Raw genomic sequence first — 15,175 nt, forward strand, 5'->3', positions numbered from 1 at the left:
AGTAAGATGCCATTTTCATTTCTTGTGATTTTAACACCTAGGATTATTTTTGCTTCACCCAGATCTTTCATATCAAAATTTGAATTAAGAAACATTTTTGTTTCAAGCACCACATTCATACTGGTTCCAAAAATAAGCATATCATCCACATATAAACAAATAATCACACAATCATTATTCACAACTTTGTATAAACACATCTTTCTACTTCGACAGTAGAGAAACCACCACTCATTAAAACTTGATCTAACTTCTCATGCCATTGTTTGGGTGCTTGTTTTAAGCCATATAGAGATTTTACTAACTTACATACTTTGTTTTCTTGCCCAGGAACAGCACACCCTTCAGGTTGTACCATATAAATTTCCTCTTCTAAATCACCATTTAGAAATGCTGTTTTAACATCCATTTGATGTATAAATAGCTTATGAATTGATGCTAAAGCAATAAGGATTCTAACAGATGATATCCTTGTAACAGGAGAGAATGTATCAAAATAATCAATATTTTCCTTTTGGGTAAAACCCTTAGCTACAAGCCGTGCTTTGTATTTATCTATGGTTCCATCAGGAAAATATTTTTTCCTAAAGACCCATTTGCAACCTATAGGTTTTGCTCCTGAAGGCAAGTCTACCAAAACCCAAGTTTTATTTTTATTTAAGGAGTCTATTTCATCTTTAATTGCTTCTTTCCAAAGCTCTGCATCCGGAGAAGAGATTGCTTCATAAAAGTTTCTAGGTTCATTTTGTACTAAAAATGTGTAAAAATCATCTCCAAAGGATGTTTCCTTTCTCTGTCTTTTACTTCTCCGTAATTCTTCAATCAAAACTTGATTTGTTTTTTCTTGGAAAGAGGCAGAAGGATTTTCAACACCTTTGGGAATATGCTCAACTTTTAATGGAAAAATGTTTTCAAAAAATTCAGCATCTTTTGTTTCAGTAATTGTGTTTTGATTCAAAACTAAAAAACGATAAGCAGCACTTTGTTGAGCATAACCAATGAACATACAGTCAACAGTTTTAGAACCAATTTTCCTTTTCTTAAAATCAGGCAATAAAACTTTTGCAAGGCACCCCCACACTTTCAAATATTTAAGATTAGGTACAAAACCTTTCCACAACTCATAAGGTGTTTTGTTAGTTTTCCTATGAGGTATTCTATTTTGTAAAAAGCAAGCAGATAACAAGCTTCACCCCATAAGTTATCAGGTGCACCAGAACTACAAGCAAAGCATTCATCATCTCTTTTAAAGTTCTATTTTTCCTTTCTGCAACTCCATTAGATTCAGGTGAGTAAGGAGGTGTTACTTCATGTATTATTCCCTCTTTTTCACAAAAGTCATTTAGTAATAAATATTCTCCTCCTCTATCAGATCTAACTCTTTTAATTTTCCTACTTAGTTGATTTTCTACCTCTGCCTTATATAAGATAAATTTTTCAAAAGCTTCATCTTTATTTCTTAACAGGTACACCTTAGTGTATCTAGAAAAATCATCAATGAAGGTAATATAGTATCTTTTACCACCTCTAGTCTCTGTTTGTTTCAAATCACCTAAATCAGTATGTATTAATGACAATAACTCAGTCTCTCTTTGTGTAGGAAAATGTGATTTTTTAGTCATTTTGGTTTCTGCACAAATCTCGCATTTACCAATATTATTACTTTTAGTTTCAGAAATTAATTTAAGGTGTTGCAACCTTTTGATATATTTCCTATTAATATGCCCTAATCTAGCATGCCATAGATCATAAGAATCAACCAAGTAAACAGAAGAAGATGCATTATCATTCATATCGACACTCAGTACAAAGAGACCTTGATTACAGTAACCCTTCCCCACAAGAACATTGTTCTTTGTCATCACAATTTTGTCAGACTCAAATGACACTTTCACCCCAGCCTTTCCCAAGAGAGCCACAGAAATTAAATTTGCTCTCATATCGGGCACATACAGAACATCATTTAGCACTAGAGACTTCCCAGATGTGAGTTTCAGCACCACTTTTCCCTTTCCCTGAACCTTTGCAGTTCGGGAGTCAGCGAGATAAATTTGATCTTCCCCTTCTTCGAAGGAGGTATACATTTCCCTGTTTGCACATATGTGCTTGGTAGCCCCAGAGTCTACCACCCATTTTCTCACATCAGAGATGAGGAGGGCCTGAGAAAGCATTGCAGCAATTACTTCGTCATTGTCGCTGTCATCTCCTTCAACCAAATTCACATTTGGCTTGGGAGGATTTTCATCCTTTTGAAAACTTCCCTTAGCCCTCTTCCTGCACTGTGCTGCATAATGTCCAGGTTTGCCACAAACAAAACAATTGCCCTTCTTCTTGAATTTGGAGTTAGTGCCTTTGGGTTTGTAATCAGGTTTCTTATTTTTCTGTTTCTTTGAGTTAGGGTCGTACCTCTTGTTGCGTGGTTTTGTTTCCACTAGATTTGCTTTGGCAGCCGTCTCTTTCTCTTTCGCTGCTTGTATTGTCCTTCTGTTGGTATCTTCAATGATGATGTGAGTGATCAAGCCGGTAAGCGACAATTGTTTCTGTTTATGCTTGAGTTGTTGTTTGTAGTTGTTCCATGAGGTTGGTAGCTTTTCAATCAGGACCCCAGCGATGAACTCGTCAGGAAGATTGATCTTTTCAGCCCGAAGTTCCTCCAGTAATTTGTGATATTCATTGATTGAAGCTTGATGTCTTTGTCATCGGTCATCTCCCACCTATAGAAGTTTCCGACCACAAATTTCTGCTTCCCAGCGTCCTCAGCAGTATATTTGAGAACCAATGATTCCCATATTTGCTTGGCCTCTTTGTAGACGCTGTAGATGTCAAACAATCATTAGATAGTGTACTGATCAAAGTGTGCCTGCATACTTTGTTGGCCTGGTGCCACATATCCTTCTGTCCTTGATCAGCATCTGCAGCAGGTTCTGATTGAGTTAGCGCATTGACAACTCCATGCATGTCCAGAATTGTGTAGACACGTTCTTGCCACCGCCTAAAGTTGCTTCCATCGAACATTTCTATCTTGGATGTGTCAGGGAATGGCCTAGGAAGCGGTATGGCTGCCGGGACGTTCAGGGGAACGCTGACAGGAACAGCACTGGAGCCAGCAGCGTCGTTGTTTGCAGCCATTGTTCAGGATATCTCTCAAGATTGTTGGCGGCAGCAAATGAGGAACAGCAAATCCGGTTCGAGTCGCGTCACAAGGACACTGTCCTTGAGAGATATTCCGCAGCCTCTCGGTGTAACAGGCAGCGGCACTCCCCAGGATCAAACGAACCCTTCCTGCGAAGCAAGGTAGCAGAACAGCGAAAGCGATTGTAACAGGAAACACAGCGGGAGAGAAGAGGAAGAGGATGGAACAGTGTATCTTCACGCTGCCTGGACAGTCCCTTATATAGGCGCGAATGGCCACATCCCCGGAGGACGCATCCCTCTGTTTCGCCGAGCGGGTACGACCGAAGCAACGTAAGGTTCCGTTGGAGACGGAACGACGCGAACGTTGGTGCACACAACGTTCGCCTACACCCCGCGAGACGCGTCCGGTCGGCCACAAAACGAAACAGTAAGCCTCTTGACTTTTAACAGGTCCAAAATAAGGCTTTTCTGGTAAGCATAATTTTATTAAAAAATATTCAACAAAGTTTAAAATAATTTTCGTAAAATGAGGCTTTACCGCGTTTAATTCACGCGCAGGGGGGGAAATCGCCGGTTTACAACTGCGTTTCCCTCCTGGTGGCCTGTTGTTGTGTGCGCGAGGCCCACTTCCTCTTGGCCCATTTACCCCCCCAAGGATGCTTGATCTCATTTATACACTTAGACTTCTTCTCATCTTTCCCATGTGGGACTTTATTTGACACACATATTGCATTATTTCACAATAATTTAGTTGAGGCTTCGTTGATTTTTTTTCCCTAAGCATAGGTATACTCTTATTAAAAGTAATCCTATTCAATGTATTATCGGATTTAATGTAGGTACATCTCTCAGTGAAAATTTGAACTTTGATTCATCATGTTATGAGAGACTAGCTAGTTTCTTTCACTAAATCTAAGTGATGTTTGTTTAGGCTCTCTTTGATGACGACACAATTTTAGAAGTCGGATTTCTTTAGGCTTGGTCATATAGGTGGGAACCGAGACCAGCCCACTTTGGGCCTGGCAAAAAATGGGACAAGTTGAGTTGATGGAGATTTTATCAACTCTGGTGGGTCATGTGAGTTAGCCCACTTTCTATTATCAATACTTAGTACCCGATAATATCCCGAACATGATTGTCTTTAATAACCAACAAGTGTTAGTCTAAGTGGAAGAGATTTGGGCACCTTAAACATCATGTCTTGGGTTCGATTCTTGGAGCGGTGCGCATGGAAAAAACACTGTTGGGAGGGGTCCTCACTATGGTGTTTGACACTATCCCGAGAGATTAGTATCTTATCGTTCAGGTGGAAAGATATTCTGGGCAACAAAAAAAAAATATTGTCTTCAATAGGAGGATACATATGCTTATAAAATTCACCAAAAAATTCAATTCCTCAAAACATGAAAGGATTAGATTTGGAAAAAAAAAAATGAACAAGTCCAGTTTCATTTTCAATATTTTTTTTTCTGATTTTACTAAACATATTGAAAATTAGGAGTGCCCGAAAGATGAGCGGGCTGCAAAACCTTGCCCTGCCCATAGAAGCCCTAACCATTTCGGGCTGGGTAATAACGGGTTGGGCAGGGTAGGCTTCCAAGCCCAAATAGTGATACCTTGGTGAAAAAATTTTTAGTTGAAGTAAGGGTATCTTATAACAACTTTAAAGAAATAATACTTGAATAAACAATAAATTCAACAAATCAATAACTTTGATTTGTCTTAAATTGATATATCTTTTAATACAACACTAAAGTGAGCTTGTTTTTGCATCTTTGCAAGACAACCAACAATGAAAACAAACTAAAAGATACTAAACCAGATTAGAAAAACATTAAAAAGATACTAAGAAGGAAGAATTACACATACCACTAAATGTATCTAGAACAAATAAAAGAGGAGAGAATAATATATATTATTATATATATATATATATATCATTATAAGTATTTCTGGAAAAAAAAGAATTATAAATATATATATCACGGGCAGGGTCAAACTGGCAGGGTAGCACACCGTGCCCGCAGCCCAGCCCTGCCCATAATATGCCCATTTTCTTTGGGCTGTTTTTTTTCGGGCTGGGTAGGGCTATTTTTTTCACGGGCTCGGGCAGGCATACTGGGCTAGCGGGCTTGATGAACACCCCTATTGAAAATACATCTTTACACGTCAATCTTTTTGGGGTAGAAATACATGATAGAACTATAATATGACGTACTCCTCAGGTCCTTTTATTATAAACCTTGTATGTGCTTATGTGCTTGGGAAGTAGATAATGATTAAGAAATGTTATAATGTAATTGTAATTTATATATTAATGTGAGGAGGTGATATAATGGTAATATAACATAACACCACGTGGTTTACTTTTATAGCGTATACTCTAGTTAGCCCTTTTAGAGAAGGTAGCACACCTCCATTTGCAATATTCCAGAAGTATCTCGGGGCAGCATACCCTGAAGGTAGTGTACACAACAAGGTACTAGAAATAAACTCATTGGGGCTGCACATCCCTTCTTCGGATGAACCCATGGCCTGTATGTACTTTACTGACTTTCGTCAGTCTGCATCACATGTGTGGGAAGCTTGTGAGAGTCACTAGTCACACAATTATGACTTAGCCAATGAGTTCAAGTCGGTAGTTATACGGAGGATATAAGGCAAGAATTGAATGATTAATAATAGATAATAAATTATGGTTAAAGCATGCATATATGTTAATGTTTCTTTTAGCTTATATGTTTGTGATATATGTTACCTATTACATGATAGTAATGTGTTTAATGATTATTTTAACTATTAGTCTCATTTGGCGCCTCTTAGGTGGATAGGAGTTTTTATCATTGAGACAGTACTCTCATTTTGTTATATTTACCATTTTTAAGTAAGAGCAGTCAAAGAGCCACAATGGGGAAGAAACTGGAGGCGTGAGGTAACTTTCATTGGTGATCATGCTTCGAACCTTATTATGTTTAATTATGAGTTATTTGTCACCTAGGACATCTTTATACATTTTGTATATTCTCAATATTGAAACTATTTATATGTTCTAAATTATAAATTTCTTGTCGAGAGCCTTTGCGAGCCGAGGATCCGCAATTGATATTACTGAGGATTGCTTTGAAATAAGTTAAATTTAGTCTTGTTATATTATGTCACAACTATGTTAATCAGGTACATAAGAAGCTTTTTATAACCATGTTAGGGGATATAATCCTTTCCTAACATGGAGTGGGATTCTTTTATAACCATGATATGTTACGATGTTGATTGGTTGCCTTATTCTTTTATACTATGGTTATGAGATAGAGCAAGAAAATTTGGAACAATTTTTGCAACCCATTTCCTTTAATTAACATGATAATGGTGTTAACATTCCTTTAAGTTTGATGAGTTTCTAGTTAGAGGATTACATTTTCTCAATGTTTAGGACGGTTACTTTTTCTAGTAAATAGGTCTATTTCCTTTTGTATATCTATTCATAAAAAAAAGTTTTTTTCTATACATAGAGTCAAAAGAGCTAGAAATGCATGAAAATAATCTTTTAACCTCTTCGGCCAAAAAAAAAATTTAACATATGTAATAATGCAATATTATTAATTAGTTAAAAAATTAACTTTCTCATGATTCTAGAATTTGTATACATTTTTATCCATTAAATATCCAATCAAGTATTTTTTAATATTTGCAAATTTTTCCTAGTAATACATTAATAAATTTTTTAAATAATTTTAATTTTAATTTTTCTCTTAAAGTTATCAAATTATATACATATAATATAATAATATAGGCGCATACATTATAAAATTTATATCTTTCTTAATCATTTTTCATACGTTAAACTGATTTTTTTTATAAAAGAAATATTGAAACATAAATCATATTATATTAACTGACTTTTATTTTAATTTCAATTTGCAAAAATCAGTTCAGATAAAAAGTCTCTTTTATTAAAATTAATCTTCTTCCACTTATGCAATGATTGGTTGGGGTTTTTTTAGGAGTAGAAAAAGGGAAGGAGTGAAAAAGGAGAGATAAGGTTGTTTGGTTCAATAAAATTATTATTTTTTGGTGGGGGGAGGGAAAATTGTTGATATGGTGGGATTGGACTAATTTAATTATTGATATGCTAATAGGATAAGGTGTTTAAATATCCTAAAAATATCAATGAAGGAGCACCCAATACTAAAAGAAGTTTTTTGGCTGTTATATGTTCTGGAAGCTTTTTTGGCTCTTATATGCTCTAAAAGTTAATTTTTATAGCAAAATTATCCTAATTGTTATCTGTCTTTAAGTTTGACAGTTAAATTATGTGGTTTGACCAATATCTTTAACAGTTAAACTTAACAGAAGATAATAATTCAGGTTAAAAATGCTACTAAATAAAACTTTTAGGCTATATAAGAGCGAAAAAAAGTATTTTCAGATGTTGAGTGCTCCTTCATAAATAATTTTAGGATATTTAAGTACCTTGTCTCATATGCTAATTAAAGTTGTCAAAACAGAACTACTATCCGTCCACTAGTGCTTTGCTTATCTTCATGGATACTGTACAAGCCTACAGGCTTTTATAGCTGATTCACTTTAATGGTTTTTTTTTTAATGGAAACTTAAATGTACTTTTTCTTTACATGAAGAGCTCGTTTGGTTCAATTCCTTGATCCTTAGATATATTAATGCAATGCAATCTTTACTCCCATTAATGTGTTTGGTAGCTTATTAAGAAGATAAGGCAAAAAATTATTTTTGAAATTTAACCAGATAAAATAATAATGAAAGACCCATATTGCCCTTAGTAAAAAGGTAAAGAAAAGCTTAATATATCACCCACCAGCCATCTTCAACCCCTCTTCCACATCATTTTCAGCAACGCTAAGGAACTTCCCAGTAGTTGCTTGCTTCCCATTTTGATGTGTGGTCAATATATTGGGAAGACTCGTGTAATGATTTCCTTTTCTAATGCCGAAATAAGCCACATGGATCTTGTTTCCACTAAATGGTTTCTCCTCTGATACGGCTTCAAGCATTGTGAGATTAGCTGCCATGAACTCAATCTTAGAGCATAAAGAGAATTCATAGAGTAATTAGGTCGATGTGGCATATTCTGTGTAGCTTTGCGATATGAGGAGGATTATTTTAAGGGTTCATCCTCGATTTTAATGTGTCAATCTCTAATATGAATTACGATTCTAGTACAAAACCTGTGATAAACAATTTAGAATTTTTGATGTAGGTTCCGACTTCCATTGAAAAACTATTAATGCAATCTCATTAACGATTGCTTCGAATAGGTGAAAAAGTAAGACAAAAATAAGGGGGAATCCTATTAATACGATCAATGGAGGGAAGAAGACGACGGTTGGAGAGGGAAATAGATGAAGGAGGGGGTTTGGAGAGAAAGGGATGCAAAGGATAAATATTAAGGGCAAATGACGTCTTTTTACATGAGTTATTGAGGATAATTACAACTATGTGATGATCATTTATAGGTCCTCTTTGGATATAGATATTACCCAAAAAATCTACCATCCTTGTTACCAATACAATCTCCTTTATTAGCATTACACAAAACCAAACTTGTCATTTATACTAATACAATAAGGATTAGCATTCTATATACGCAATGGAATTAAACCAAATAGGCTCAAAGTAACACGGCAATCTGGGCACAAAAAAAAAAAAAAGAAGCTAGAGATGGATGAAAGTAATTTTTTTTTTGGACACTATTTTTATGCAATATTTTATTCGACAGAAATTCTCCCATAGCTTCTTTATGATATTCCGGTGTTGCCCTTTCAACTTGTAAGCCCTTCTCGTTTCTTTCTCTTCGGTGTTCAGCCGCTCTTCTTCCGCATCGGTGCCTGTTGCCTCTCCCCCAGTCGTCGTCGACGCCACCCGCCCCTGCAGATACCGGCGCCGCCGCCTCTCTTCCTCTACCCATCTTCATTGTCGTCAGGTGAATATCTCTCCTAGATCATATTGATTCTTATGTTCTTTATCCTTGTTCTTGCTCTCACATGTCTCAACCATCTGGTTTCATATTCCTGGTTTTATATCCTTTTCTTCGTTGATTCAGATTTCCCGTTTCTTCTTTGTTTCTAGTTTCTCTCACTATTAGTCGAACTTAAAATTTTCTAACTTGCAATATATACAGGATAAACCAAGAAGCGTCGAAGTTATTATATAAAGGTACATTAGAAATTGAAGTCTGACTAAACAAAACCAAAAAGCTAAAGTTTATAAATGCAATACATAAGTTGGGAATATCGATATGCACTTTAAAGAAGATTAATTTGAAAATTGAAATAGCTTTTTGGTTAAGACATCCTTGATTGAGTTCGATATAACAGTATTCGTTCCATAATGAGCCAACCCCCGACATCTGCGCCATGAGGAATGCAATACAGTATATATAATGAATGGTGATTCTGCCTATGTGGCTATACAGCCTTTGGTAAAAATGACTTCCCTGTTCCTGGGGGACCATCTAAATCGATTGTTTTTGCGTTGGAATCTAGTGGCTTTCTATTTGGTCTACTTTGTTCCTTGTCTAATTTGATATTTATGCTCAATCATTTTTGAGAATGTACTGTGAAGCTGTATGGTACGTTTGAAGGTTCAAATCAAGGATACTGTTGTATTATTAGTACTATTCAGGTTCCAGTCTAATTGCTTGAGTTGCTGCATGTTTGACTTTTACAATCAACTAATCTTGAACAATTGCTTTTTCTTTGTGTTTACTATTTAGTAAGGGTGGAAACAGGCCATGCCAAGCTTTCCTCTTAATAGTCTTGGCCTGTCTTGTAACAAATCAGCTTGAGCCTGGCCTGTGGCCTGTTAAAGGCTTATTTTTCAGACTAAGCTTGACTTGTACAAAAGCCTGGCCTGGCCTGAAGACTGTTTAAAAGCCTGTATTTTTCAAAAAACCATAAACAAGCTAGTAGGCCTAGGCCTTCAAAGAGGAAAGCCAGGCCTGATTTGGCCTGTTTCCACCCCCTACCCGTGGCCTTCCTAGTAACAATTTTTTTTCTCCTTGTTATTGTTCAGGGCTTCTCCTTTTCTACTATTTTTGAAGCAAAAGATGGGTATATTTGAACCCTACAGAGCAATTGGATACATAACAAGCATTGTCCCTGTGTCCGTTCAAAGACTTGGTACTGAAACTTTTGTCACAGTCAGCGTTGGGAAGGCCTTTCAAATTTACAACGTAATTTCATTATTGCTCAAAGCCTTTTAAATATGTTGATGCTGATCTTTATTTTGTAATGTCTAGAGTGCTTATAATTTTTTGAATAGGTTGATGTTAATTTGGTCTGGTTGTATTGATCATATCATTCATTTGTGCTATAACTTTCAATCAACTTGACTGTCAATGTGGCACTTTCTCTATGCAGTGTGCAAAGCTCAATTTGGTTCAAGTTGGTGAGGCTTATGTTTCCTTATTAATTTTTCATTCACACATATTTTATGGATCAATCCTTTTTTATTGGAATGTTCTATTTTTATGAAAGGTCCTCAGCTGCCAAAGAAGATTAGAGCTCTTGCTTCCTACAGAGAATACACTTTTGCTGCATATGGAAATGACATTGCAGTTTTCAAGCGAGCGCACCAGGTTTTCTCCATGATATGCTGCAAACACTGCCCTTCCCTAACACAGAAATAAATAGAAGAAAAATATGCTAGGTCCTTAATGTTGTTTGTTCAAAGTTACCACTGACTGGTTTACCGTTTTAAAATATATGTTATATTTTTTATTTTTAATTTTCTTCTTCTTCATGCTAGGTTGCTCAATTTTATTATGCAAAAATTTCTTGAATTTTCATAAGCTTGAGTTTGAAAATTTGGAATAAAATATCACCAATCAAATTGATAGCAACTGGCCAAAAGAAATGCTCGAAGGAAATGGATTTAGTGTTTTTTTGGATTGAAGTTAATGCCATGCCTCTTTCAGGTAGCAACTTGGAGGAAACATAATGCTAAAGTCAATTTCTTACTTTTGTTTGGGGAGCATATCATTAGTGTTGATGCCCATGGTGATATGTACATATGGGCCTTTAAGGGGATTGATCAGAACCTTGCTCCATTTGGGCCCATGAAGTTAGATGATAAGTTTACCGTTAGTTGTATAATGCATCCAGATACTTACCTTAACAAGGTGAATATCTTTTTCCTTATGAAGAATTTTTTTTAATTAGAACTTGTTCAATTTAGATATGCAATCATCTTGTGTAATACGGAAGCATTTCAACAGGTTCTTATTGGGAGTGAACAAGGTGCGATGCAACTTTGGAACATCAGCACAAGGAAAAAAATATATGAGTTTAAGGGATGGAATTCACCTATCATGTCTTGCATATCTTCTCCTGCCCTCGATGTTGTTGCTGTTGGTTGTGCAGATGGAAGGATTCATGTTCACAACCTTCGATATGATGAAGAGTTATTTACATTTACCCACTCTACGCGGGGTTCTGTGACTGCCTTATCTTTTAGCACTGGTAAGTGCTTGAAAATTTTCTTTTTGTTATTTTAATTTGTCAATGGTAAGCATTGCATATCACTATGGTTCTATCTTAAAAGAACTGTACAATGTGGACAGGATTTTCCCCCCTTGTTTTGATAGTTATTTTTATCAACATGGAAATCTTGATTGATTCCTCTTCTTGTGAAAAGGATTTGTAAATGAACTACAGGCAAGACAAATTTTCATTTTCACATTTTATGGTGATTTGAATTGAAGTAAAATAGATGTAGAACTAATTTGTAAAAAGGATTAAATTACAGTGAAAATGCTATATTTGTTTATCTCCTATCTTCATTCTGGTTGGTTGTAACTAGATTTAGGTCCAATTGAGAGAACACTGTAATTTAGACCTTTAACGTTACACTTGTCTACTTGCTATTCTGTTTTTTTTAGACGGGCAACCTCTTCTTGCTTCGGGAGGTTCATCTGGAGTTGTAAACATATGGAATTTGGAAAAGAAGAGGCTCCAATCTGTCATAAAAGAGGCTCATGATGGATCAATAACTTCGTTACATTTTTTTCCTAAGGAGCCAGTGCTGATGAGTTCTTCAGAAGACAACTCTATTAAAGTGAGATTATTTTTATTATCAAGACATATGGCAATCATTTTTTGCTTCTTAAACAAGATGATTTTGTATGTTTACTAAATCTCTTAACAAATATTATGTGTGGATGGCTATTATTTGTTGGGTATAACTCTAGACATTTGTTTTATTTGCTTTGGAAATAAAACAATAGATGAAAGTAAGTTTAAGTATTTGCAACCTTATGCTAATCACTACAAATCTGTTTTACTTTGCTCAATGACTTGGTCGACTTCTTTGAACTGTATAATTTTGATGCCAATTATATAGCTGCAGCATCAACATTAGACTTTATGTTGGGTGGGTTATATGTAGTCTGTTGCAGTTAACTGGTTTTTATGCCGTCAAAGCATGTAACTTTGTGACCATAACATTTTTCTTGTGGATTTAAATTTTACTTGTTGAATTTAATGTTATTTCTAACAAGTTTTCTGTTCTAAATAAATAAAGTAGAATTATTTTATTAAAGAAAGACTTGCTTTTATGAAGGCATTTTTCTTAAGAGGAAGGAAAAAAGTATACAAGAGGATGTAGTATCCTCCTTATAAAAAGTGCTAGAATTCAAACTTCAACAAGGGGGGAAAGATTGAAACTGAATCATGTGGCAAAGTTGTTGAATATCTCTGCATACCAATGATTGATGGTGCTGCTCTCTTCTATTAGGGACTAAGATAAAAAGGGCATGCTGACCGTACTTGATTGATGAGTCAGCCCTCTGCACTATGGATTCCCCCCCCCCCCATAGAATTGAAAGTTTCTGAATTGTAATTCTCTGTATATTCACCTAGGATCTGATTACATAAGGGAAGTAGGAATCAACCCAATTAATGCACGTCTGATTCTATGCCTCCTAATCAGTACAAATTTGATTCTATTCCTCCTAAAAACATGGAACACTAATAATGACCAGATTTTCCTCTAATCTGACCATTGCTATTTATTGCAAAATATTCTTTGTAATAAAATTTAGGAAATTAGGTTAAGCATTTGGTTTTGGGCCTTTAGGCAGCAGGCCCACTTTCCCACACTTCCCTTAAAACTGGCAAATAGATGTTAATCATTCCTAGCTTGCTTCTGAAACCTTCAAATTTTTCTTGAGTTGAAGACTTTGTAATCACGTCTGCAATCTGATTTCTTGGGGGAATGTAAGCTAGATCAATTACCTTACTGTCTATCCTTTCTTTAATGAAGTGGCAATCAATTTCCACATGTTTTGTGCAATCATGATGCACTGGATTATTAGCAATCTTGATTGCTGACACATTATTGCACCAAACTCTCATTGGAGCGTTAATCTCAATTTCAAGCTCCTTTAAGAGTCTCACAAGCCTTTCCCCCCCACAAATACGTAGGGCCAAGGCCCTATATTCTGATTTGGCTGAGCTCCTTGATGCCACTGGTTGTTTCTTACTCCTCCAAGTGACTAAAATTTCCCCACACATAAGAGCAATAACCAGTAGTAGATCATCTATCTCTTTTTGATCTTGCCCAGTCAGTATCAATGAATAGTTCAATTTCTTTAGATGTACCCTTTGCAAAGAACAACCTTTGTCCCGGGATCTTCTTCGGGTACCTCAGTATTCTGTAGACTGATCATGTGTTCCTTTTGAGGAATATTTGAGAATTGGCTCACCATGCTCACTGGATACCATATGTCAAGCTTTGTGTGGGATAGGCAAATAAGTTTCTGCACTAGCCTTTGATATTGCTCCTTGTTTACTACCTTACCATATGGCTTGATTGTTCGCTTTTGGTTCAGCTCCATTGGAGTGTTAGCAGGTTGACAGCCCTATTTCTTTTAGCAGGTCAAGTATATACTTATGTTGTGATGCACTTATCCCTTTATGAGTTCCCTCCACCTCCATGCGTAGAAAATACCTTAATGGGCCAAGATCTTTGATCTCACATTCTGTTGCTAAGTCTCCTTTTAGCTTTGTGATTTCTTTTTCATCCTTTCCTATCAAAAGTATATCATCAACATGAGCAATAAGCATAGTTATTTTTTCATCATGGTGTTTAACAAATAGGGTATCATCGGCTTGGCATTGTTTATAGCCTAACCCTTTGATGGCTCGAGAGGAACCTCTCAAACCAAGCCCTTGGAGACTGTTTCAGCCCATACAAAGATTTGTGTAGCCCAAACACTTTCCCAAAATTATTTGAGTTTCTTTTCCCAAAGGAATCTGTTATGAAAGTAAAGAAATATGAGAGAGAAAGAGGAAAGAGAAAGGAAAAGAGCAATAGAAACAGAGAAGGGTAGAGGATCAAGAGAAACTGAATAATTTCTAATCACATTGCAAAAACTAAGTACAAAGAATAGCAAATACTTATTAATAAGCAAAAGCCCTAATAGATATAAATCTAAGTAAATATCCTAATATTATCTAAATGTTATCTAGATATCCTAATCTATCCAAATCCTACTAATATAATTAAATGCTATCTAAATCCTAATAATATTTATTTAAACCCTATTTATATCATATTTAAGTATTTTCTTATTTATAATTGTAATTACATAACAGAATCTTGATGTAAACTTCTTCTAAGTCCCCATTAAGAAAAGTATTTTTAACATCAAGTTGGTGTAAACACCAATCTAAATTTGCAACAAGAGATAAGAAAACATTTATAGTATTAAGTTGAGCTACAAGGGCAAAAGTCTCTTGATAATCTATCGCATAAGTTTGAATAAACCCTCTAGCAACCAAACATGCCTTATAAACATCCATCAGGATTATATTTAACTGTGAATACCCATTTATTACTCACCATTGATTTACCTTTAGGAAGATTTGTAATTTTCCTGGTTCCATTCTTTTGTAAAGCTCTCAATTCTTCTCCAATGGCTTGTTTCCGATGTAGGTCTATAACAGCCTCATTGAAAGTTTTAGGACTTTTCACACTTTCTACATTTGCTGCAAAAGTTTTTAGG

General features: G+C 35.6%; 1 protein-coding gene across 1 annotated transcript; it reads left to right on the forward strand.

Annotated features, from left to right (window-relative positions):
- Nucleotides 1-8,473: 8,473 nt before the first annotated feature.
- LOC114725048 (WD repeat-containing protein 36) lies at nucleotides 8,474-12,225 on the forward strand (the record flags this gene model as incomplete). Its single annotated transcript, XM_028911502.1, has 8 exons — nucleotides 8,474-8,522; nucleotides 8,974-9,091; nucleotides 10,183-10,342; nucleotides 10,530-10,557; nucleotides 10,647-10,747; nucleotides 11,087-11,290; nucleotides 11,387-11,630; nucleotides 12,050-12,225. Coding segments are annotated over exons 1-8 (1,080 nt in total), but the record flags the coding sequence as incomplete, so codon positions are not given.
- Between the last annotated feature and the right edge of the window lie 2,950 nt (nucleotides 12,226-15,175).

Source organism: Neltuma alba, unplaced genomic scaffold (genome assembly GCF_004799145.2).
Source record: "Neltuma alba isolate B1F8T4 unplaced genomic scaffold, ASM479914v2 tig00012216_pilon, whole genome shotgun sequence".
Classification (NCBI taxonomy): domain Eukaryota; kingdom Viridiplantae; phylum Streptophyta; class Magnoliopsida; order Fabales; family Fabaceae; genus Neltuma; species Neltuma alba.